Source organism: Condylostylus longicornis, unplaced genomic scaffold, assembly GCF_029603195.1.
Source record: "Condylostylus longicornis isolate FDR11 unplaced genomic scaffold, ASM2960319v2 ptg000040l, whole genome shotgun sequence".
NCBI classification, from domain to species: domain Eukaryota; kingdom Metazoa; phylum Arthropoda; class Insecta; order Diptera; family Dolichopodidae; genus Condylostylus; species Condylostylus longicornis.
The window spans coordinates 5,961,831-5,989,543 of record NW_026578009.1 but is presented as its reverse complement, the minus strand read 5'-3'; the positions used below and the strand labels follow the sequence as shown (position 1 = coordinate 5,989,543).

Here is a 27,713-nt window from a genome sequence, read left to right as displayed (position 1 = left end):
TCAGGTGTTTTTTTTTTTTTTTTAAATATTCAAATTTATTGCCACAACATGCAAGCTACAAGAATGCAGTTTTACTGAATAATTTATTATTCCTTTTATTTTTTTTTTGTTTTCTTATTTCCTGTTGACTACCAACAATATTTTACATTCATAAATGGGGGAATAAAGACGGTGTACTATACGATAGTTACAAGCAAAAAAAAACAAAATCAATCAGTGTTATTGCTCATGTTCGTTATAAATAAAAGAACAAATGATTCATTAATTAAAATTACAAAAATTGGTTCTTTTATTACAAGAACATTGAAATTACATTAAATTTTTAATTATAAATTGCAAAAGCTTACACAAGAATTACAAAAATTTAATCGGTTCTTATACAATAAAAATTTATTAGGTAAATTTCAATGGGCTGACAAATTATGAGACAAAAGTTCCATTAAATAATACAAAAAATATTTAATTGTATGGAATGACAAAGTGTGTCCATAATTACATACTTGATGTTGCATACGAAAAAAACAATATGCGTGACAGTGTGACTCATAAAATTGAATTCTATACGTAAAAGCCTTATAAGGGGTAATTTTAATTTCAAATGTTCTAAGAAGAATAAATTGCCTGCAAAAATGTTACATGATATTGAATTAAATGAATGAATGTATTTACTATTTTCTGGGTACATAATTTTTATGAATAGCTGATATACCTTTAAAGAAATAAAATGTTAAATTGGACTAAAACATTCCAGATTTATTTTGAAGACCAATGATTTTAGTAAAATAATTTTCTATATTAGTATTAATTGAGTATTAATTAAGTGTTTCTTTTGACATGTTGTCGAAAGAAACATATTAATATTAAGCAGGCATAGTGCTAAAAAATAAGAATATTAAACAATTATAAAAATTAAAAAATATATAAAAGATAAAGAACTCAAATCTTGCCCGTGAATTGAGGTATCATACTATTTAAATTTATGAACGTGTTACATGATTAACGAAAACTTTTCAAGAAATTTTTTTGAAACCGGAAACTTTATACGAGTCATTATTAAAAACAGTTCTCGAACTAAACGGTATAATATATTATCATATTTGTGAATTTTGAATATTAAAGCTCTCATAGTAATCTTTCATAGAGGATGTCCATCATAGTTGGGTAATATTGCTCAAATATCAGGCAACTTTCGAGTAAATAGCGCCATATTTCGCATAAATACCTAATTGCGTTCTTGCGTTCGTTTAACGGCTCAACAACTTAAAAATTCTTAAAACTATAAATTTGTGTCATTCGTTGAGAAATTTTTTTCAAAGAAATAGCTACTATGAATATCTGAGGTTATTCGGAATTTCAAACTTGATAGTTTTGAAAGTTATTATAGCTCATCTTACATATTATTCTTCATAATCCAAATAGCGCATAGTTTTGTATGGCTCCGATATTTCTTAGTGCGTTTTCTTAATTTTTTATTTTTTGTTATATTAAAACAATATTAATGATTTCATTAAAAAATAATTTTGTCCATTTTACCAAAAAAAAAATAAAAAAAAAATTAATATTCTCATAGCGTTTGTAATAATTCACACCTCAATTTAATATTATTTTAATAAATATTATTTAAAAATAATTTGTTTGAACATCAGTTGAATAATAAAATAATGTTAATATTTTGAATAAAATAAATAATATTTTGTCATTCTTTATAAAACTTGAGAACAGAACAAAAAAATTGTGTTCAAATTAACAATCGAACTTCAGTTAAAATGTCATTATTTTGTCAATTGTATTATCTACCTTTTACTAAACAATAATTATAAAAATAGAAAATTTGAAGGTTGGTCATCTATTGTCAAAAGATTTTTGATAAAATTGATTGAAATTAAAAGATCCAAAATATTTTTGGACAAAAAGGTTATTATTATTTTTATTCCATTATTTAACAAAATTAAAATTTCCTGCTCTCATACCCATTATTTAAATATCTTTATTGAACGTGTCATATAAAAGTTATAATTGTAATATAATTAATTTCGAACCAACGAGTTGATTAAAATTCCCGTCTCATACAAGTATTGTATTGGAATTGTAAACAGAGAAAAACAATCAAACTCGTAAGGTATAAAATCAAACTTGTAAGTTGTTTAAATTAGAATCATACAACATATTTTGCATCCCCAAATACAGGCATAAATGCATTTTTTTAATTTAACAATTATTTTTTAATTGTAAATTAATTTCAAGTGCATATTGTATAAGTAACTAAAGTATTAACTATATCAACTAAAATTCCTATCTGCTGGTAAGAAATTAAAGAACTAAAAATTACATGTGTATTCTAGGTCTTAAATAATTGCCACAATTCATTTTTGAATAAATATTTGCTCAGGCTTTCTTCAACCATTCCAAAATATTTGCTAACAGAAAATTATTCTAATTTAAATTGAAATTGCTAACAGAAAATGATTCTAAATGTAATTGCAAATTCTTCCCAAACTTTTTGATTTTCAAAGTATAATTTCACATTTTCCGAAAAAAAAGTTGCTCTTTAGCTTAACAGCCCTAAGCTTTCACAACCATTTTCATCTCACCTTCAAATCTTTCCAATAAGATTACTCAGTTTTTCAATTGGATTTTTGCATTTTTTCTCAAATTTCGACTGAACCCTTTCTTCAGAAGCCAAGTAATTAAATTAATTAAAAAAACAAGATTCTTCTCAAAAATTCTTCTTCTTCGGAATTAATTCTTCTCACTGAAGATACCTATGATAGTTATTTATCTTCCTCTTACTTGGCGAGAGTAATAACTCCTATAATGTAAGTTATTGAATCTCATTACTTCATTAACATTATTAATAAAATTACAATTTAGAATTCGAATGATTCAATTAATTGCTACATTTATTAACACGAAATTAAGACTTAACTTATTACTTAAAATCTAACAGTATTTATACTAATTTGAATTCGTTGCTTTTCCGGCCTTGTGCAATTTGTAGACATATACTCAGAATTTTGATGGGAGTAATAATTTCCAGTTAAAACAAGTTGCAGATGTTAAGTCAGCAATTTTGTGTGAATTAGAAAGTAAAGATGAAACTTTACACCGCTGTATCAAAGAAATTAAATGAATATTACACCGCTGTCACGTCTTCAAAGAAATTAAATGAGAATTTAATATAGCAAATAATATTTGAAATGCTCGTGTAACTGGTGCAATTTTCTATACGCTTTTGTTTCGTTTTCAACTTGCAAATTTAGGATATATTGTACAAGACCTCATTGAACAAAAACAAATGAAATCGTAAAGGTCATCATAATTTTCCTAAAAATGATTTTCTTTTTTCTTAAATTCTTGTATAATGATCGAAGGGGCATTAAAAATTAAGTGCCAAATGTTAAAAACGCCAAAAAAATCAAGAATTTTCAAAATTAAAATTAAAACTTCTTATGAAATAGATTAAAATGTTACAAGTAATTTATTTTAATAAAAGAATAAGAAAACGAAATTTTTTTTTTTCTCAGTTTTCGAAGTCTTGATTAATTACTTTAGTTTTTTTAAATTAACATGTGTTTTCTTATATAGCTGTCTTTCATTTTTCTAATTTTTTTCTTTTTCTTTGTAATTTTGGAGGACTTAACAGCCATGAGCATAGATTAATATTAATTAAATATTAATTTTTCAAATAAAATCTCCTTGAGGCACCAAAAAAATATTTTTGAGCAAAATATGCGATATGTTATAAGAAAATCATATATTCAAGGAAATATTCTTAAATTCAATTAAAGAACATTTAATTGAATATTTTAAAAAAAAATGTTCGGTTCTTTTGTTATTTTTTTGTTTTTCTAGAATAACATACATAATTATTGCAAATTAAATTCTATTCTCTATACCCGATTTAAGAATATTGAATCTAGACAAATTTATTTTTCTATAATTGACTCAGCATATAATTTAAATAAAAATAAATCATTGTTATTATTAACCGATCTCACTTAGTTTGAGTGAGAACTATTAACATTGACTTAATTTGTTATTTTGATTAATTATATTCAAAAATAATTGCTGTAAAATTAGAGAAATATCAATTTATTTACATAAGTAAATCTGTCAATACTGTCAATTATTTTATATTTTTTAGAGTAAAATTTTTTTTGGAATATAATTTTGGAAAAATTATTTACAAATTTGGTTTCATGGCAAATAACATAAGCACAAAGATATTGATTTTGAATCATTTAACAATATTTTAGTTTTTAAATTAAAAATGTTAGATGAAGATATTATTTCATACAATCTAATTCTATAAGATGCATTTATTCTATTAATTTCACACCTAAGTGACGCTTTGTTAAACCTGGCTATAGTATATTATTATTGGCATCAAGAAGAAAACATAAAGTATATATGTGTATATTCTTACCCAGTACTAAATTCTCAATTGATGTAACAATTACCTCCCGGCCATACGATTATAAGCAGTAAGTGTCATATATTTAAAAATTATAATTTGTAACTCTTGCTGTATACATTTGGTATATACCAATAATAAATTGTGTTTGAAAACAGTTAATGCTAACAACATCCTGTTTTACCAAAATAACAAAATTAACTGTATATTATAATATTATTATATGTATAGTTAACATTTTGCAACACCACAATAACAGAAAATGATGTTGTTAGTCTATAACTTAATTACATCTATATGTATAACATCACAAAAAACTCAAAATTTTATACTCGTATATTCTTTAAAAACCTAGATACGTTAAAAAAAATTTTATAATTTATTGAAACATGAAAAAAGTTGGGTCAAACCATTGGTTTGTATTGTAACACTTTTCCCTTCACCAAGTGAAAACACTGCTGTTAAAAACAATATAATATGTATTAAAATTACCTATTAAAATTATTTTATTTATATACGAAACTATTTCTAGGATTGCATAAATTTAGGATGAACGATTTGAAATAAACCATAAAAATAATTATATTTTTTAATATCATGGAATTTACCGTTTGCTTTCAGCGTTTATAGAAATTTCGAAAGGTGCCAAATATTTCCGATAGGTGATAACTTGATAGGGGGTGGAGATTGGAAAAAATTTTCTTCCAACGAAATAAACTATTTATGAATAACTAAGAGCTGCTAAAATTTGACGACTCCTGTAACGTACGATGTAAAAGAAAAACTGCATCAAAAATTTAGACAAAACGGGTTTTACGGAACATTTTAACAGCCGTTTTGTTTTTTTAAAGTTTCGGAAAAGTTCTAAAAAGGTCAAGTCCAAAAATGTTAGCTTTTAAAAATGCTATTTTATTTAATATATTACGCTACCAATGGTGCAGTGGTTATAGCACCGGTCCTTTAACTGAAGTGTCTCGGGTTTTGAACCCGGTCAGAAAATATCAATAACCTTAAATATTTAATATAAAAAAAAACTACGTCAGGCTCATCACCTACCAAGTTAATTTCATGATGCAAGAATCTGGTTCATATAGTTCTACGATAGCCCTATGCTCCTCCCACGAACGAAATAGGATAAAATATTAAATATATTGAATATCACAATATTTTTAGAAAAACCATATATAATTGTAGGAGGATGTGTAGCATCTTTAAAAAATAAACTTGCAAACTATCATAGTCAAGTCGATCTCTCATTTTCATTGTTCGATCTTTCATTATCAACATATCGATTTGTTATTTCTCAAACCTGATATTAATTAAAAAATAAACTATCTACTTACGTATTTCTTATTCATATAGTAATTTGATTTCCATTACAAGTTTTTGAATAAATTTTAAGGCAAATCAAAATATAAAAGTGTGTATACCCACATTAAATATCTTTCAAATTATGATATTTTAGTTTATTCCCTAGCTGGATTACAATTCATTTTAAAAAATTTTATGGTAAATTTAAACAATAAATCTTAAAATAATTTTAATTTTTTAAAATAAAAAAAAAACCAAAATACATGATCAAATATTGCAATTATCACGCACCTAACTTGTACATACACACATGCATACAATGTACGTATAAGGTCAGAGGATTAAAATTTCATAAAACATTAATATTTAATTTTAAAAAAATGACACATTACATGTGTATGTATGTATTTATGTTAAAGTCATAAGCATATAGCGTATAAAAATTTTCAACTTGAATGTGACTGCAGTATTATGAAAATTGAAAGAAAATATAGGCCAATTTTGTAATAAATAATTTGTAAAAAATAAAATACACGGGTATAAATTACAACTTAATTCAAATTTGACATTTATCCATTTTAAAGAAAATTAAAAATTTTTTTTTTTTACAAAATCGTAATAAAAATTTGATCATTGATAGCTTACATGAAGCTTACATCTTTATTTGTACACTCATTGAGATTATTATTATTATTATTATTGTATTCACCTGACCTTTAAAAACTGATATATCCATTATTATACATTACATGTGTATATACATAAAATACATATGTACTTGCATATGTAAATGTACATTTATGAACAAACAATGAATTACCTATTGTATTTTAAATTTACAATCTTATTTTTTTTATTTTTTTCATTATTGTTAAACAGTCAAAATGTTATAATAAAAATCAAACCGACAAAAATACCCTAAACGAGCTTACATACACATAAAAAATATGTATTATATCAAAATACATATATAAACATGGTCTAGCACAAAACTATTGTCCACGTATCGATTCATCCGGATAAATTATGTGCACACGTGTATTTGCGTACCTGCCCATTTCAAAAATTAAAAAAAAAATAAATAATATTATACAATCGTACTGTTGTTTATATATGCGTACTGTGGTACTATGAATAAAATTAAATTATTTAAAATTTACCTAAATTTAAACTTAAGCTTTAAACTATTAAAATTCACTAAATCACTATATATTGCAACAGAAAACAATGGGATAAATAATAAAAACAAAAAAAATTTCATCTAAAGAGTGATTGGCATCGGGATTGAATAATAAATCTATAAAATTTTATGGTCAAATTAAATTATGTGCCATTTATGAATTTCTATATACTGATGATTGTAATGTAATAAGAGATTTCAATTCACTCTATAAATGTACATGCAATAATATAAATGTTACTAGATATATATACACACATGTAGGTGCATATAAAGTTATCTTTATAATGGGCCCATTGAATCTTATATTTTAATAGATTGTATTCTTTTTTTTTTTACTTTTTGTTTCATTTTCTTTTTGTGTTTTTTTTTTATTTTTCTTGTTAATGTTAAAATATTATTATATAAAAACGTTTATTACGTATATTCTATATACCCATATACTTGTCCAGAGTCGTATTCAAGCTAATATGGCCCAAGCATTGATAACTTCAAAATTTTGTTAAGACTACGTTAACTTAGGTCAAAATGGAGCACTTCGGGACATGCCCGAAATTCTACCAAAATAAATGCGTAAGAAGAAAAATTCGTTAAGTTTTGAATTGTCATTTTATATAAAGAATCAAGACACGTTTCGCATTTCACTTGTACTAAAGTCATTGAAACATTTGTATCAGCTAATCTAACATGCCACTCGTCTATATTGACCAATATGTCAAAATTACATGCAATATGTCAAAATTTATGTCTTTGATAAGTTTAGACGTGTTCTTGGCCTTTTAATATGGTTAATGAAGAAATTTCGACGAAACTTTCAATACTTTTTTAATAAACTTGGGAGTTGGTAGTATGTTTGACTAATTTTATATAAATTTTATACTTTTCAACCATAGACTTTTTATTTGTCATTCTTTCTTTGTTATGTTCTGCATAAATTGTAATAAACGGAAAAAAAATGTAGTTAATCATGACAATTTTACGATATCAGTGCGAGTGTTTTTTATATACTTCCTAAAGTAAAATGTTCTAACCGTGTTATCGAACTTGTTTTAGTTTTTGAAATTTTTGATTTAAATATAAATTGTTTCTGGAGTTGTTTATTAGCTAAACCAAGTACTCTTGCGCGACTAGGACCTACTATAGCAAACTCATTTATCAAAAACTCAAACATTGCAAACTTTTGTATACTCTTTTTCCTATATATATATATAGCCAAAGTAGTTTTGAAACTATTTTAAAAACTTATATACTCCTAACCAAATTTTGTCGAATTAGTTGCGCTTTGCAAGTTTTAGTAATTCTATGCTTTATATTTACCTAAAATTTATTTAGTTTAGCTCAATGTATTTTTTTGTTAGTTGCCGGTGGGACAGACGAACAGAGAAAGTTACGTAACAAAAATTTAAGAAAATTTTAATTCACCCCTGCAAATCGATAATATACAGAAAATTGTGTTTGTCAATAACACTCTGTAATTAATAAAAACAAAATAAAAAAAATATAAACAAATTTTTGTAAATTCATTCAGCTTTACAATATTTATGACATGTTAAACAATACAAACGGCTTTAATATCATATTTTTGTTCAACAATCAGACACACAATTAAAAATCTTTTGTTTCTCTAGCTGCGCGATTAATTTTTGGCCAAAAGCTATAAAACAAAATTTTATTATTTTTTTTTTTTTCAATTTTATTAATTTTAATAGTTAATGTTGATTTTATTTAAAAAAAAAAAAATAATATATTTATTTTTTTTAAACCTTATAGGGTTTTAAATTTCCGTTTCGGAAAAATTATTGACGGGAAATTCAGTTACAAAATATTCGTTATTTTTTATATTTAAATCTTAAATAAAATAATAAATAATATTTAAAATTTTATTTTTATAAAGGCTTGTTTACAAGTTAAAGACAAAACATAAAAAAAAACAATACAAGATTTTGTTTCAAACCGTTAAATATAATGTGCAATAACCGTTTTTATCTTTATCTTTTGCAATAACAATAGCATTTATATACTTTTCCATGTGTATCCATATATACATATGTATAATTATATTATGTACATAAGATACCCGAAGATATTGTAATTAAAATGTTAAATTAAAATTTGACTTTGGTCACTTCCATTTTCAACAATTTTATGGTAATTAAAAACTATTAAAGTGACAAAACAGGTGCTAAATAATAAAAATATCAAAAAAATAAGAATAAAAAAAAAATATTATTTATAGGTATGTCAAGGATAATTAATTCTTGAAATAATTTTCATATTCGAATAATGTTAAGATAATAAAATCTCTGTATAACAATTATATACTTACATATAAAAGAATGATTGTTGGTTCGTGTATAGTACCAAAATAATATACAAAAATGAAAAATAATCGATTTGTATCGATTTATTTATACTTCCCGAATCGATAAAATTACCCAGGAAGCAATTATCAGTTACATATTCTAATTTTATTATTTTAAGTGTAATACACAAAGTTTATAAGTAAAAAATTTTTCCGGAATTTAACAGACCATAAATAAATAATTTTAAATTTTTATAGTCAGCAGTTGACTTGTAAAAACCACCAGTAGCTTTGAATTTTAATAATAATTTGATTCGATATCAACGAAGTTGATTCGGGTATTTTCGGAAATTTTAAAATAATATTTATTTAAATGTCTTTTTTTATGAATTCACCCCTAAACATCGTTTATAAATCAATTAAAAATTAAAGATTTTGGAAAAAAATTTATTAGAAATTTCAATATATAAAAAAATGATTGTTTCAGTCATTCCTTATAATTTCCTTATGTTTACATAATTCAGGATCAAAATTTTGTATGAAAACTGACATAATTTCCTAATTAGCTTTCTTTATTTAATATTTTTTTTTTTCCTTTATAGTTTCAGTGCACCACACGATGATGATAAAAAGAAATGTCATAAGTATAATATTGGTATACCTCCACAAATGAATATTATGTCAAGTACAATGGCAGCACACATACATCCATGGACTTGGTCAGACTGCTCAAGAGGATTTATCGATGAATTTTTAGAGTAAATACCAGAAAAAAAAAACAAAATTTTAATAAAAACCTCATATATTTTCATTTTCTTAAATCTATTAGAAAAGAAGATGTGTCGTGTATGAAAACATCAGCGAGAAATGAAATTGTTGCCTCTAATAAACGTTTACCAGGTGAAAAATATTCATTAGATGAGCAATGTAAATTAACATTAGGTCCACATGCATCTTTATGTACTTCAATAACGGTAATTATTTGTTTTTATTTTATCCCCATTCAAATTAATATCATAATTTTTTTATTTTTTTTTCTGTTCATTTTTCTTGTATAACTAACAGCAAGATTGTCGTCAACAATTTTGTACCGAATATGATGAAAATACATGTAAATCGAATGGACCATGGGCAGATGGTACACCATGTGATGGTAGAAATGTTAATCATTTTTCAAAATCACATTATTGGTGTCAAAAAGGTGAATGCGTATCAAAGAATAGTAAACAGGTACCAAGAGATGGTGGTTGGAGTTCATGGAGTGAATGGTCTGAATGTAGTCGTTCATGTGGTGGCGGTGTACAAGAATCACATCGTGAATGTAATAATCCGATACCAAAGAATGGTGGTAAATATTGTATTGGTTCAAAACGTCAATATAGATCATGTAATACAATGGAATGTCCCGAAACTGATATGGATTTCCGAGAAAAACAATGTGCTGATTTTAATCATAATAATTTTGAAATAAGAGGCTTACCTAAGAATGTACGATGGATAGCAAAATATGGAGGTAAATAATTAAATTAATTTTAATTTATGTATTGAAGAAATAAATTTAAATAAATTTAATTCAATACACAACAATCATAAATTCATTCTTTGTTATTTGTAGTTGCAAAACGTGATGAATGTAAATTATATTGCCGAGCTGAAGGTGAACCAAATTATTTTCAATTGGCTGATAAAGTTATTGATGGTACAACATGTTCATATGAAAGTTTCGATAAATGTGTTAATGGTGTATGTCAGCCAGCTGCATGTGATAATGTATTAAATTCATCAGCAAAATTGGATCGTTGTGGTGTATGTAATGGTAAAAATGATACATGCACTGAAGTTGTACGAAAATTCTATAGATATCAGTTATTATCGAATCAGAGATCACACAATGGTTCAACATTTTATTATTATGTTGATGTTATACCAAGAGGTGCTTCAAATATTGAAATAATTGAAGGAAGCCCCGGAAAATTAACATATATTGGTATATACATAATTAATTTATATGAAAATTTTTTGATTTAATTTATTAAACTATTTTTGGTTGGTTTTTGGAGTTTTTTTTTATTCGTTTTTCGTTTTTCTTTTGGGAAAGAATATAATTGCATTTGAGAATTGCAGTGTTTATGATCAGGCTTATCTATTATTAAAAGAAGCTCTGATCATGAAGGCTGTAATTTTCATTTGGAAATAATCAACAAATATAACATAATGGTATTATTAGCAATTTAAATATTATTACATTACTTGTATATTTCTACATACACATATATATATATATGGTGCTAAATTTTTATATTTAATTGAGAAAATCATTGAGTAATTAACTTTTTTTATCGAGTCTAGTAAACACAATAACTTCCATTTGAGTTTAGATCCCTTAATTAACTGATTTTATCATTACACACATTTTAGTTTACTTTTAAATTTAAGGAAAGGAAACCATTTAATAAATTAGAGCTATTTTTAAAAATCTTTTCACACTATGTACAATACAACCGCCTTGATTTCATTAATAATATTCTTAGATATTATGTAAGAATTGAAAATTTCTAAAACAGGCAGAATATAAACATGAAATTTTCTATATTCAATATATATAACATTCTAAACATGGACACATATAATCTATATTTACTTAATAAATGGTTTAATTCTTTCAACCTTGTTAAAAATCTTTAAGATTTACATAGAAAAATATAAATATTTTTTTTTTGTTATCATTAGTAAAACAAATTATTTAAATCTCCATATTATATTCTTATGAAATATTGCCATCCAAATATTCTCGAAATTTAAAAATTTCTTCAATTCTCCAATTTTAATTTGATGATGTCAAAATTAATCGAAATAGAATTATTATGCGTATACAGGGTGTGATATGAATCAAAGTTTTGTAATCTTATCCAGTTAATAGTGAAATAAGATACTTTTTTGAGTTTATACGAGTACACATAAAATTTTTTTTTAAATGGTAATCAAATTTCGATTAATACATTTAAATTTCATAAAGTTTCTTGCTTTCGCTCAAAGATTATTAGAATCAGACCAATGGTTTTCCAAGAAGCATATTTTCTTAAAACAAATAAAAAATTGTAAAAAACTTTGTAGGAAAACTTGAAAATTTTTTGACTGAAATTTTCTCTTATTACATTTTGTAATTGCATACACCTTGCTTAATCAAAACTCGACGACTTTTGCTGTAACTTTTAGAATTAAGTTGTATTAAAATTTTGAAAGAAAAAGCTACGAGAATAACAGTTAATTCTCGTATGCGCGCACACTTTCATACTGTACAGGAAAAAGAAATATTCAGTGAATCTGATAAACTATACAAAATATAAGGCAGTGAAGTTGAAACGTTTGTTCTGATCCAGCTTAAAACACAACCCGCTTAAAATATATTATAAGATTCAAACTGAACTTGCATAATTACATAAAATTCATTAAAATTACTAAATTTTTCTCAAATTTACTAAATATATAATATTATTTTTAACACCCTGTATAATTAAGTTGTTTAAGTTCCTGTCATTTTCTTGATGAGTTCATAAACTTTACTTTATATAAGTGTGTAACACTTATAATTTATTTTATTACTATAAATAAAAATTTATCTGTATCTTCACACATATAACATTGTATATACATATATGTATATAATATATTGTATTTGTTCATATTTCTATTTTGACTTCTTTATTAGTTTATATTACATTATTTGCTTATAATATGTTTTAAAATAATTTAAATATTTATATTTCTTTATTCATCATTCAATATATTTTCTATAGTATTATTAGATGACAACCAAAAATTTTTATTGAATGGAAACAATGTGATTAGCATCTATAAATTTAATTTTCCATATGGTGGTGTTAATTTTGAATATAGTGGTGCAAATAACCAAACTGAACGTGTCAATACAACATATTCAAGGAAATTGAAACGAGATCTTGTCATAAATGTAAGTATACGTATATGATAAACAATATAAGCTACACCAAAAAGAAAAGTTTGATTGACAAAAAATATACGGGCAACTGGTAACGTCAGTATTAAATTTATAATGTGTACATAAAGACCTCATCTATACTCAATTCCTAATTTTTTAGTTCAATTTTATAGTTTTCCCGCAATTGTTTAACGATTTTAACATAACAGCGATTAAATTGCTAAACCTTATGTGTCACAAATGTGCGGCTAGAATCAGGTTTTGAGGGGATAATAAATATTTATATGCATTTTAATTTAGTTTTAATATTAAAAATATTTTTCTTACTTTTCAAAACGGTCACCTTATTATTAGTTTATTTGTTATGGTTTTACTGTAAACATCTGAAAATTAAAGCACTTTTTTTAAATTAATATTGACATTCAATTTTTTCATTTCATAAAACAATAACTTAAATTATATCCACATCCATATCATAAAATATCGGAATACGCAACACTTATACTTTTGTATCTTTCATTTATAGTTAATTGTAATGCCTAATGAAAATGGTAGTACTAATGAATTACTATTAACGTATTCATATACAATTGCAAGACCATATATAACATCAATTGATGATGATTATGATGATTATAACCATCATCAGATTCATCATGAAAATCAATATAATCAACATCATTATGATTCACATCGTAATCATCAACAACGACATCAAAATGAAAATGAAGATGATAATAATAACATTAATAATAATTATCCAAATATAAGACCACATGCATATCCACATGCACAAAAAGTCGAGATCTATAAATGGGAAACAGATCAATGGACACCATGTGATTCAATATGCGAAGGACAACGTAAAAGATCATTTGTTTGTGTACAAGTTAATGCTGGATTAAAAGTTGCATCAACAAATTGTGATCCAAATTCAAAACCATCAAATACAGAATTAACAAGCAGTTGTAATGATCATTGCACGTTAATGTAAGTATATTTATATTTTAAATAAATTCAAATATGTATGAAAATATTTTTTTAATGAAAAAATAAAAAATATTATATAAATAGAAAATTGTACTACCTATATATATGCAATTATATAATATTCTGTAGTATATTCTGTTGCGTTGCATAAGCTTTCATGTATTAAAAAATTGAAAAGCAAAAATAAAATTTAATAAAAGTTTTTCGCCTAAACTTAGGCAATTTCATCAAGTTTATGTTGCGAACATTTTCCGTATACCAAAAGCTTTTTTATTGCATATCGATAGAAAAAAAAACGAGCTTGAGCATTTGGAGTTCTAATTTTTCAACAAAATTTCTAAAACCTTAAATTCAAATTATCAATATGCTGTTCTCAACCTGTTATATTTCTTAAACTGGAAATAATATATAAACATGCAAGCATAAGAGGCGATGATTATTTTTTATATATTTACTTTCATATGTTTGAAAAATAATGTGTCACCGACTGATGAATAAAAATAATTCCCGTTTCCAAAAAAATCAAAATATTATATATGTATTCAAGATAAATATGGTTTAGAGTTTTAGACTTAAGAGTTTGGTATGGTCTCTTTAAATAAAATTTTTGTGTATTAATTATTTTTTATAAAAAGTTAATGCATATATACATAGAATATTTAACTTACAAATTAATTTTATGCAAATTCAACGAAATTTTTTTTTGGAAATTCTAAACCAAGGCCATCTGAAAAACTTAATTTCAATGAATAATATGCATATTATAACAATTATATTAAAAAAACAAAAACCAATTGTACAAAAAAAAAAAGAATTTTTTACTTGCGGTCCTACATATTCTTTGAATAATTCCCAATTATATATCATATTACTAAGTATGTACTTTCTTTAGGGCGAATGTTACCAGTGTCTCAGAATGTAGCGCTACTTGTGGACAAATTGGTAATCGGGAAAAATACTATACATGCATACAAAAATTTCATAATGGTAGTTCTGTTATACAAGATTTATCATATTGCCATCAGTTACCAATGCAAAAGTATGAAAAATGTAGTGAAGCGTGTTGGAGTTATACTGAATGGTCCGAGGTAAGAATTCTACATCTGAAATTTTTGATATTGAATTAAGTTTTTGTAATTTAAAATTTAAAAACTTTCTAATATATGTAATTAATAAAAAAAAATAACATTTATATTTTAGTGTTCTAGATCTTGTGGAACTGGTCAAAGAACTCGTCAAGTTATTTGTATTTCTAACGGTATTCAAGTTGATGAATCACAATGTAATCCAGTAAAACGTCAACATTATCATGAATTATCACAAATTTGCAATACTGAACAATGCCCAGAATGGATAAGAGATGAAGCACCACATCAGGCGGTAAGTTTAATTAAAAAAAAATTAAGTAATAATATAAAATTGCATATTGTATATATGCATATGTATGTAATTTGCATATAACGCCTTCACAAAACATAAATACAAAATAATGTAAATACAAAATTTCTTGCTTCTTGAAATTCAAAATTGTATAAGAAAAAATAATTTACAATCGAAATTTGATGACAAAAATTTTTGGGTTTTTTGATTTATTTTTTTTTTTTATTTCTTAATTTAGAGGAAATCCAAATTTGTTTTATATAATTTTTTTTTTGGAATTTGGAATTTTTAATTTTTTTTTCTTTTTGGTTTTGTAATATAATTTTTTTTTCGTTTTTTTATTTTATTTTTTTTTTATGTTATAATTACAATTTTATTAATTAAAAAATGCTTCTCATATAACCAATAAATAAAAAATTTATTTTGGTGTTCAGTGCTCTGTAACATGTGGTATTGGTCAACAAACAATTGATCATGTTTGTATGCAAAATAATAAACTTGTAGATAATCATTTATGTTCTGATGTACCAAAGCCATCAATAATAATTGTAAATTGTACAATGCCACCATGTCCAACTACCACTACTACTACTACCACTACTACCACTACTACCACAACTACACCTAGATCTACTGCTATAAATCAGGTTAGTTTTATAAATAGCACATTTTTAACAAAATTTTTTTATTGTAAATATATTTTACATAGTAAAAAAAAGTTTTTTTATATTATTTTATAAATTACACGCATTCTACACAAAATATTAACAAACATAAAAAGAAAAAATTACCTAATATTTTAGTTTTGTCAAATATTGAATATTTTTTTTTCTATCTTTATTTCATGAACTAATTTTTTTATACATCTATTTCTATTTTTCATTATTATTTTGTTTGTATATTTATTATTAATTTTTATGTTATGTATTGTAGAATGCATGTGTGCACTAGATTTTTCAAAAATATATAATAATTTAAGATAATACCGAAAATATTCTAAATTTTTATCTATGTACATTATAAGATTCAATCGCATGTATTATAAATATATGGTGTTAGTTTATTATTATTATTTTTTTTTTGTTGGGTAAGATTTAATTTAATTGAATTATTAAATTGGTACTTATACTCTTCATTTTATAACATATTTTATAATTGTAATTAACATTAATTTGGGCATTTTTTTCCTTCAATATTTTAACATGATATAATTATATTAAAGCTTACTAAAAATATCTGGCTTATTTCAACTGTTTTTTTGAACTATTACAAAACTGTATATTTTTATATGTAAAATAGATTGCAAAAATTTACTAATTAATCAAAAACAATTTATTAATTAAACTAATTTATAACAAATTTTTCTAATTTATTTTTATTCGGACGGTACCTATATTGTAATTGCACGCGTTCCAATATTTCAAAATTATATTTAAATCAAATTATTGACGCACTAGTATACAAAAGTTGCATACCATACGAATTTCTTTTAGGTTGAGCATGACGTATAATAAATTTATTTACATTTTTAATATTATGTTAATTTTATCAAATTTTATTTATGTATGTGGTCAATAACCTCTTTTTTCTTAAATATTTAATCATTGTGATTTTCTTATTGTTATCTTAGAATAATAAGTATTATTTTTTTTTAATCACTCTTCTGAAATAATCGCTTAAAAAATGCTATGCCCATTTAATAAAATATTACTTATCTCTATAAAACTTATTGGAAATTTTCAATAATATAAACAAAATAAAATTATTTTGAATCATTCTGGTTTGCAATATTTTCAATTTTAAGCTTATTATTTCAATATATATAAATACTATTATTTAATTTGAAGTAATGAACCTATATCATTCGTGTTATTTATCATTTAAAATTTTGGCTAATGCATGTTTTTTTCGAATATTTTTGTAATAAAATTTATTAATGATATTAACAACCAACAAAGCTTGAGTACAACTGCGAGCGATATTATTGATCTTTAAAATGCCAGACTTTCCTTAGTGCGTGAATATTAAAAGTTTTTTTGTTAGTAATTGCTATCATATATATATGTAAAAATATCAGCATGTTATCAAAAAAGCTTTTACTAACAATAAATTAAATGATGAAGATTTTACAATTAGTTTCTTAACGCGAACAAGAATATATGTATATCAATTTTATTAAAAAATTTTATCAGCTACGGGTGTATGAATACAAATTTGGCGGATGCCGAAAACTTTTTCATATCCAATTTTTTATTCATAGATGTCCTAATACATAAACGTTTTGGTTTAAAAATTTAAATATAGTACATTCAGTTGTATATACATAGTTGTTTAGTTGTATAATTTAAAATTGTAAAAAAAAGGGCAAAAAAGTGTTTTTCAGCGGTTACCTATGAATGATTAAACCTTATTTTTGAAAAATGTAAAACAAAATCAATTTCTTATAACTAATTAAATTACTTTGAATGAATAACTTACCGCACCCATTTTATGGGTTTTAATTAAATACTTAAAATACATACATATAAGTATAATGGATCTATTGATATAAATTTACGGTAACCTTGATATTTTATACAAATAATTTTCCCTCCTATTTTCCTAAAATGCAAATTTTATATGTGTATCATACTTTTGGGTCTATTTAAAATTATTCCCTTGAGATAATTTTCATACATTTAATTGTTTAAACATATATGTACATACATACATATGTACATATGAACCCTATGTAGGTACTTAAGTGTTTTCATTGTTTTATAATTCATTTTATTCAAAAATTACGTCGTAAAAATAGTTTTTGCTTTTGAGATATACATATATATACTATGTGCTTACATATCTTACATCTTTTTTTAAAATCTCGAAAGAAAATTCCATTTTAATACAAATTACATTCTAAATATAGAATTTTTATTTATGTTCATATACATAAAATGAATATTTTCTCTGTTTTACTTAAAAAGAAATGAAGTCAAAACAATAAAAAACATCTTGAATTTAATTTCTTCCAGTCTAGCTGCTTTCATATGAAGACAATATTGTTTAATGCCTCAGTATTTTAGCTCGGGGAATTTGATATGTTTTTAGATTTTATAAAATTTTCTATTTTTCAATATCTTAAACCAGTGCCTTTATCTTTATGGAAAGATTATTTTAGAATTTTTTTTTTGTTTTTTTTTTTTTTGTTTCATAAAAATACACCATTTAACTTTCACATTTTCATGTAAAATTTTTTCTTTATTCCATTAAAAACTGTATAATAATTGCATAAGAAATAAATAGGAATAAAATGTTAGAATGTAAATAAATTTAGCTTTAAACTTGGCTTTTTTTTAAATGAAAATAGCCAGGAAAACCAAATTATTAACAAAAAAAAAAATATTCGAAATAACTTAATCATAATAATTAAAAACAGGAAATTTTTTTATAATATTGCTAATTTATAATTTAAGTAAATCGTCTAATACTTCTCAGAAATTGAAAAATATCAAAATAAAAAAACAGACACAATTAATTAAATAATCATTGTTTTCATCAAGTAATTTTGGTTTTTTCCAAATTTCGTTTTATTTGTTTTTGTGAGATTCACCAGTGGTATTCTTTCCAAATGGTATTGCAGCATGAATTTTATCTGAAATCTCTGAAATTTTTACTCTGACAAGTTCAATATTTTGGTCAATTATTTGTTTATTTTGCTCATAAGCAATTGGTAATGTGAACAACAATATATATCCCAAAATAATTAATGTCATACCATTGAACCATGAACCAATATATGTTAAAAACCATAAAATAATTCCAAATTTGACTGATTCAACATAATCCTCAACTAAGAATAATTTTTTCAATTCAGTAACAAAAGCATTTACATTAGCAACTGTTACACCACAAACTTGTTTAGCACGCTCTTGTGATATATCAATATCACTTTGTAAATATTCTTCAAAAGGATGTCCTTCTTGTTTATCATTTAACATTCCTAATACGAAATTGTAAATACGGAAACCAACAGTTCCAGCTAATGCAATCAATGATGTATATGCAATAACACTAATAACTGAAAAACATGTGAGTGCTAATAATATAATCAGTCCAATAGCAAAAACAATTCCAGAAACTTTAACATCTCGCCAATAAATTATAGATTCAATTAGAGGATGTATATTAAAGTTTGATTTTCCTGGAGCATTTGGTTTATGAAATATAACCTCGCCTTGCATAATATTGGTTTTTGGAAGTTCAGTTTTAACTTTTGAAGATATTGCTGACGTTGATGATGATGGTTTTGTTATATCAGAAACACTTTCTTTAATATTTTCAATGGTATCTGAAATAGCCTTAGGTACTTTAATATCTTCCTTATTTGTTTTCAGGAAAGCATCGAATCCTATATTTTCAGCAGAAACGAATTTATCATTATCAAATTCAACATTCGATTTAGTTTTTGGAGCTGATATATCTTTTAAGAAATCATCTTCGAAATCTGAAAATTGCTTTGGTTCTGGTGCTGTTGGCATTGGCATTTGAACGGTAGGCTTACTGAATATTAAATCATCTGACCAAGAAGAACTTGTGTTTTCTGTTGGTGCAATATTAAACTCTAGTTTGGTTGTTTGTGATTCTTTTGGCATATCAAAATCTTTGCTGGTAAAATCGTTAAATTTAACTTGTCTTTCAGTGACTGTAGGTTTACCTGTTTGGTTTGTTTCAAAATCATCCAATAACGTTTCAGAAGATATTAATTTTACATTATCAGGCTCAACTTTAAACTCTAAGTTAACAGGAGATCCTAAATTTGCAATAATTTCATTTTTACCATCATTTACCAGCTGATTAATTTTTTGTGCTGCCTCTTCCGGTTTTAATATATTACTTTTAGTTTTATCAAAATCGTCTAACAAATCTGTTGAAGATATGAATTTTACATTTTCGTTTTCATTAGTCGTCAATTTTGGTGTTGCTGGCGAAAAATTCAATGAATCATGTTCGAATTCGTCATCAGCATGTTGGTCACTAAATGGATTATTTTGTGCGGATTTCATATCAAATTGAAATTCTTCTGCATTGTCTAAATTATGCATTGATCTTTCAGGTTCATTTTTTGGTATTTGATATCCTCCTCCGCCTAATTCGGCTGCTAAAAAATTTTGTGTAGCATTTCTTAAATCACTACCATAGCCAGGTTGAAATTTTTCATGCTTCTGTGCACTTGACATTGATTCTTGCGCAAGATTAATTCCGAAATCCATGTTTTGATCCATTTTATTCTAAAATAATAATTTTATAGAATTACAAACAAAAAATATATGTATATTTTTTTTTTACAAATTTTATTACGTCAAAAATAAATTGAAATTGATTTTAAACCTACCAATATAAAAAAAAATAATTTGTTTGTTCCCCCAACAACTTATGATTCATAAATGATATCACCTTTGAAAAACTTATTCAATCACTCCTCTTCTAAACGCAGAATATGCAAAAAAAAAATTGGAAAGCTCAAGTAAAAAAAATTTTGTGTATTTATATATACATACATATTAAACTACAATAATAAGGTAAATAAATATGGAAAAAAATTATGGAGAACGTCCACGAAATCTGGCGGAAATTTTTATAAGTTTGTAAATATTAAAAGTTAAATCAAAATCAAACACTCGCGTCATCTACCTTCGGCAGCTACGTAATGTATAATTTTAAAAGAGATGAAAATGTTAAACTAAAACTTTTTTCTTATTTTCATTTCTTTGCACATAAAATTTTTATTTTTGTAAAGCAAAAGTTTTTAAAAACTTTCATAAAATTGGTTCGTATAATTATTGCACGGAAAGCTTTAGAACATTTTACTGATGTATTTATTGATTTAAGATGCTAAATTTGTAATTTTTAAAATGAATTTCGTACATTTATTTTTTCATCGATCCTATTTTTAATACAATTATTTAATTGTATTAAATTTAACTCATGCGGTATAATAATAGTTCAAATACACATACTTGTCAAACCCACTCAAAAAATTTTGTCTAAGAATAATGCAATAGGTACACACATTTTTTTCCATGCATCAATTTTATAGCATAAAGTGACTTCTGGTTGGTTGTTTAAGAAGAAGTGTTCTCGTTTGAATTACAAATGTTTTTAATTTTTCCACTAGATAGCAGAATTTTATGAAACCTAAATCTAATTTTAATATCATATATAATTTAATTTTATCCATAATGTGGGAGTATTTATAAAAAGTGTGTATCGAGTTCTTGGATAAAAAAATTTTTTAATGAAAAATAAACGACACCCCTACTATAGAAAAATTAAATACGGAATGAATAAGTTTTTATCACAAGCTCTCGTACGTTAACACATGCAAAATCTATATTCATCCTGCAGTAGTTTTTAGTCGATTTCGTTAAAAATTAGATATATGTACATATGTATATTATATAAGTAATAATTTAATAAGTATGTACACATGTAGCCCACCTATTTCGCAATAGTTAAAAATTAAAAATTGTAGGCTATGTATGCACTTTTTTATATTTTTTTATATGCACAAATTCGGATTGATTTAGCAATTTACCTGTTATAAAAATATACCTGTTCATATTACAAATATCAGCACCGATTTGCTTAATTACAATGGAAGTTGTACTTGCAATTTTAAGTATTATGGAATTGCAATTAAAGTTGAAAATGATTTTTCCCTCATTTTATGTACATTTTATTAAAGTATGAATAAATACTAGGCATTCCACAAGTTATATTTATTTTAAGTTTTAGTTGTAACAATATTGAACTTTGACTAGTTCAAAATTATGAATACAACTAAATAGTAGAAATGTCCTTGCATGTGTTCCAAATAAGTATTGCACGACATTAACAATGAACATGCATCAGAGAGATACTTATGTAACTTACAATCTACTTACATACATATATATAATTTTCCAAACAAATTTAAATATTTAATAATACCATATTTTTAAATCTTTTATACGTGCCAATTCCAAATATAAAAAAATATAACATTGTGTCTTGTAATATTTGGGTAATTTTGAAAAATTAAACATGTTGTATAAAAATATGACTGTATATCAAATTTTGTTCATGGATTTTGTTTGAATTAATAGTTTGACGATTATGTAAACGCCGTGGATTTTGTTTGAAGCAAAAATTAAACACCATTCAATTCACATCAAACAAAATCCATGAATATTATTCTATACCTAAGAATTTAACTAGATGTTTTGCTTATTGAATAACTTATCTAAAATAATTAATTTTCTTTACTTATGGAACATCCATGATTTATGCTTTTTTATATTATTAATTTATTTATTTTTTTCTTCTTAAAGTATACACGCAGCAGATACAATACTTATCACCCAACAAATCCTTATGTTTATGATATGAATCAGGCTCTTCGTCCTAGCTATACTATTAAACCACCATACCAGCAAAATTATGAACTATCTAACGGCATAGTAAGTGCATTAAATTTAAATTTATTTACATACTTAACTGTGTAAACGTGTGCAAGTTTTACTTATGTATGTCGAATGTATTTTTTTTTATCATACTCTCATGCACTTATGTGTTATGCTAATGCTTGTGCTTCAACTCAATTTTTTTATTTAGTTTTAAAAAATAAACTAGTAGTATTAAATATTATCCCTGAATTTTAGAATTCTGATGAAGAATTGCCTGCTAAATGGGAAGTTGGAGAATGGAGCGAATGTAATAATATGTGTGAACGTAACCGTAGCGTTTATTGTAATGCATCATACCCAAGGAATTGTCCAATGAAGGATAAACCAGTAAATAGGAAAAGATGCTGCAATATTAAATACGTTTCAAAATTATCAGCTGTAAATATTTTTTCAAATTATATTTTATATGTTACAGAAGCCAGTTTCAAATATATATGTATATGTATGGTATGTCACAGAAAGATGAAATATTTTTATATTTATTTTTAGTGTTCTGCTGATTGTGGTAATGGTTTCCGCACAAAAGAATTTTACTGTGCAAAAGTTTTTAAGTTAGATGAGAAAACTAAAAAAAGAGAAAAAATACCGATTGATGAAAGTTATTGCAAACGTTTGAAGTTAAACAAACCGAATTCAAGAGGATTTACAAAACCGTGTAAAGTTGGATGTCATTGGAAAGCTTTAGGTGATTGGACTGAATGTACACCTGATTGTAGAGAGGAATATTCACGACAAACCGTACATTGTGTAAATAAAGATAAACGATTAATACCAAATGAAAATTGCGATCGCCGCAACAAACCAGAAACTCGAAAACTTTGTACTAAATGTAATAAAATAAGAACCGAAGTTAAATATTCAAACGTAAGTTTCATTAAATTAAATTGTTTTTATTAAAATTGATGAATAGAATTAGTAAACCAATATATGAATTTTTTTTCGTACAGTGTCTTTGCGAAGGATATAAAAGGAAACGTATTGTTTGTTTTGATTCTCGTAATAAGCATGTTCAGTGCCCAGATAAATATCATTCTATATCAAAAGTACCGTGTATACCACCACCAAGATGCAATGCCCAACCACGTTCTTGTGCAGAAGTGAAACGTTTAAAGCATACAACAAAAGATGGTGAATATAATATATCAATCAAGAATCGCACAGTTAAAATTTATTGCCATAATATGGCTGGACATCGACCAACTGAATATATAACCGTCGATTCAGTTGAAAATTATTCAGTTTATTATGATAAACGTGCACGTAACCTAAATAGTTGTAATAATAATGAAAATGAAGAATTTACTGATTCAAATATTAGTTTTGGTAGTACAATGTTTGAAAAAGTTCGATTAAATTTAAATCACCCGAATCGACTGCAAATTATTACAGATGATTATAAATTTGCAAGAATACAAAGTAATGCTCAACCTTTAGGAACAGCCGGTGATTGCTATAATAAAAACTTAAAATGTCCGAAAGGACATTTTTCAATCAATTTATCTAATACTGGCTTTAGAATAAGCGATTCTGTAAAATGGGAATCGGATGGATATTATGTCAAAATGCAATTAAGAGATAAGGTGAGGATTTTTTTTTATTATTATTTTTTTTTTTTTGTATATCTCTACTTTTCTATTTTAGCTCTTACCACCATATCAAGTTGTTCGCGGATTGTGTGGAGGTTATTGTGGAACATGTTCAATATCCAAATCTACAGGACTAATTGTCGATGTGGTATGAATACCTACCATGTACGAATATTCTAAAACTCAATAATAATATGGAACACTATAAAAAAATTTCATAATATATTTCCTAAAATCTTGATTGATAGGAAATTATTAATTTTTTATAGTGAATTTGAGTTTTTTTTATAGCTAGTTTTCAAATGAAAATAATTTAATCACAGCTGATCCCTCCGATTAAAATACAACACAGTCAATTATTGCAGTAATATTAAATACAAAATTTAGAAAAACTATTTTACATGCATATGTATATTATACTTTGTAAAGAATTAATTAACATTCAAATTATGATTCTGAAAGATCTGAATTTTGTTCAGAAACTAAAGTATCATATTTGAAATTTTATATTATTATATAGTATTGAAATATTTTTGATTGTCAGAACAATCATGTACATACTAACTCATTTAATTGAAAACAAATAAAAGTAAAATTGTAATTGAGAAAAAATGGTAAGTATATCAAAGGAAGAAAAAAAAATAATAGTTGTGTAGTAGAGTAGCCAACAATGCAAGTTAAAAAAAAAAAATTTACATAAAGTTCATATCCAGATGAGTTATTTATTTTAAAATTTAATTATATTACTTGTCCAAGATAATTAACATAAAAATAATTTTTGGTAGCTATATAAAAATATATATGTACAATATAACTATATATGGCTATATATAATTTAATTATGTACATTTTTTTTTTGCTTTTCCCTTTAAATAAAACATGTATGAAATTAGCAAAAAAAAAAAAGGGGAGATATTTTGAAACTGCCCTCTAAGAGGGTCTTCTATATTTTATTTAAATTATAATTTTAACTAAAAATGAAAAAATCAAAATAAGTATGTAAATTAAAAAGTAAAGTATATAAATTCATATTATATAATACATATTACGCATACATACATATAAATATATAACAACGTATTTTTTAAAATTTATTACAATAATGTATTTTTTTAAATTTTATCTTTTCATTGAGTAATTTCTTGTTTCATTAAAAGTTTGTATATAAAGAATTTTATAACTTTTCAAATCCTCTTTAAACGAATATGAATTTAATTTACTAAATCATATCCATACAATTTATTACGCACAAATTTTAAATTTCTAGCAATTAGAGAAGTAAAAAGTTATTTTGTATTATACTTTAGATTTTAATTTTTTATTATAGCATTTCAAAAAACATTTTGATTCAATGCAAAATATTTTGAAATGTTAATAATAATAAATTCTTTTATATCCTTTATTAATATGTGAATGTAGTCAAAAGTAAAAATCAATTTCCGGTTCATCAAAAATCAATTTTAGTCTAATATTTATATTCTTTTATTACAATTGTAATTTTTAAATAGACGTGATGTAAATCTAAAATTAATAAATATAACTTCAATGAATTTTATCAAAATATGTAATTTATTTTTAAGTTAATTTTACAAATATGTAACAATAAATAAGTAAATGTTATCAATACTACAAAAAAATTATACAAAAATTCAATGAAACAATAAATTACTTTATAATATTGAATACATAGCAAAAAAAAAAATAAGAAAATTAAAAAAAAAATTATACATATAATATATTTGATTTAAAGAACTTGTGCCATTTATTAAGATTTTACTAATTTTTAATTATATATTTAAAAAAACAAAAAGTAAAAGTAAATAAGTTCGATTAAAACTATAAATTCTAAAAAATAATACCAATCAAATTATACTAGAAACACATAAAATAAGAAAAAATATTCGAATCATTTTAATAATTGTACGTGCACTTAATTATATGAGGATCGATTTTCATTTATTTAGATAAAAAACAAATTGTATACATATATAACATAATTGGAACATTTAGAAATATTAAAGAAGTCTTACTTGAATCATTCTAAAACGAATTCTCATATAGAATTTTTGAAACTAAGGTAAACAAAAAATAAAAAAATATTTAAAACTTAAGCTTAATCATAAAATTCAAAATTAATCCATTTTATATTTAATAATTTTAAAATTTTTTTCCTAATTCATTTACAAAAAAAAAAAAAATCAAAAAACTGAATCTTTATCGCATTTCATCATTTCATTTTCATTAATCGAAATGTTTAATTAAACAATTCAAAAATCTTACCTAATTTATGTTTAACTCATTTAATCCTTAAAAAAAATCGCTATTATTATTATTACTAAAGCTAAAATGGAAAGCTCATATGAATTGACTGCAGCGCATTGTTATTACATATATTGTAATTGAAATTTCCAATTTTATAATTTGTAAAATTATATGTTATAAAATTAAAGGAATTCTGGTTTTCTTTTATTTTTTTTTATTTTTAATTAATGAATATTGACTAAAAATAACACAATATATCGTGAAAATATACAAAATGCTTTGAAAATAAATTTATAAAAAAAATAAGTAATATAAATATCGTTGAAAAAATTTACAGTTGTTACTGGCTATAATAGATGCAATCCAGAATACAACCTAATTTTGCTAATACTTAATTCAAAATTTAAATTTTAACTTATATTTTTAAAAATAACATGTAAATCAAAATTGAGCATTTTCATTAATATTCTTTAATAATTTTTTAAATGGAAAATAGTTTTAGTAGCAGCAATTATCACTAGTAAAATATTATATTTATATATATATATATAGATATATATATATAGATATAATATATATATTTTATATATATATATATTAAATCTTCATTTACAATATTTAATAAAAATATAAAACAATTTCATATTGAATAAAATTCCATTATTTCTTATTCTAATAGAAATACAATAATGGTACTGTTTGGTCATAATTGGGTCTTTACCATATACTGCCTCTATAACTGCTTTCAAAATGCTATAGCATTAAAGTTTCTTTTTTAAATAATATAATAAAACATTAGAGATACATACTCGTACATATATTATTATAACAATAGCATAATAT

General features: G+C 24.1%; 2 protein-coding genes across 5 annotated transcripts in view; one reads left to right on the top strand and one right to left on the bottom strand.

Moving 5' to 3' along the window:
* The window catches only part of LOC129609854 (A disintegrin and metalloproteinase with thrombospondin motifs 9-like), a 217,091-nt gene extending 190,567 nt beyond the window's left edge, over positions 1-26,524 (top strand). Inside the window, exons 11-24 of one of the 3 annotated variants that reach the window (XM_055521990.1) lie at positions 9,810-9,965; positions 10,037-10,181; positions 10,273-10,720; positions 10,823-11,194; positions 13,005-13,177; positions 13,692-14,155; positions 15,048-15,243; positions 15,356-15,535; positions 15,970-16,182; positions 22,888-23,016; positions 23,218-23,400; positions 23,512-23,886; positions 23,970-24,602; positions 24,664-26,524. In XM_055521990.1, the coding sequence (XP_055377965.1) occupies positions 9,810-9,965; positions 10,037-10,181; positions 10,273-10,720; positions 10,823-11,194; positions 13,005-13,177; positions 13,692-14,155; positions 15,048-15,243; positions 15,356-15,535; positions 15,970-16,182; positions 22,888-23,016; positions 23,218-23,400; positions 23,512-23,886; positions 23,970-24,602; positions 24,664-24,762 (3,766 nt within the window). In that variant the 3' untranslated portion in view covers positions 24,763-26,524. The remainder of the gene's footprint in view (positions 1-9,809; positions 9,966-10,036; positions 10,182-10,272; positions 10,721-10,822; positions 11,195-13,004; positions 13,178-13,691; positions 14,156-15,047; positions 15,244-15,355; positions 15,536-15,969; positions 16,183-22,887; positions 23,017-23,217; positions 23,401-23,511; positions 23,887-23,969; positions 24,603-24,663) is intronic. The other 2 variants (XM_055521991.1, XM_055521992.1) reach the window with 2 other exon arrangements.
* On the bottom strand, positions 18,742-21,195 carry LOC129609855 (reticulon-4-like). 2 transcript variants are annotated; one of them, XM_055521994.1, is made up of 3 exons: positions 21,076-21,195; positions 20,910-21,001; positions 18,742-20,805 (listed from the first exon to the last, which is right to left on the bottom strand). In XM_055521994.1, exon 3 carries the CDS (start codon positions 20,797-20,799, stop codon positions 19,105-19,107), a length of 1,695 nt encoding a protein of 564 aa, XP_055377969.1. In that variant the 5' UTR covers positions 20,800-20,805; positions 20,910-21,001; positions 21,076-21,195; the 3' UTR covers positions 18,742-19,104. The 2 variants fall into 2 exon arrangements, with proteins under 2 accessions (XP_055377969.1, XP_055377968.1); XM_055521993.1 differs by lacking the exon at positions 21,076-21,195 and having other exon boundaries at positions 20,910-21,036.
* Positions 26,525-27,713: the final 1,189 nt, after the last annotated feature.

Coding starts and splice junctions, on each gene's coding strand:
- LOC129609855 (XM_055521994.1), bottom strand. CDS start 20,799: ATGGATCAAAACATGGATTTCGGAATTAATCTTGCGCAAGAATCAATG.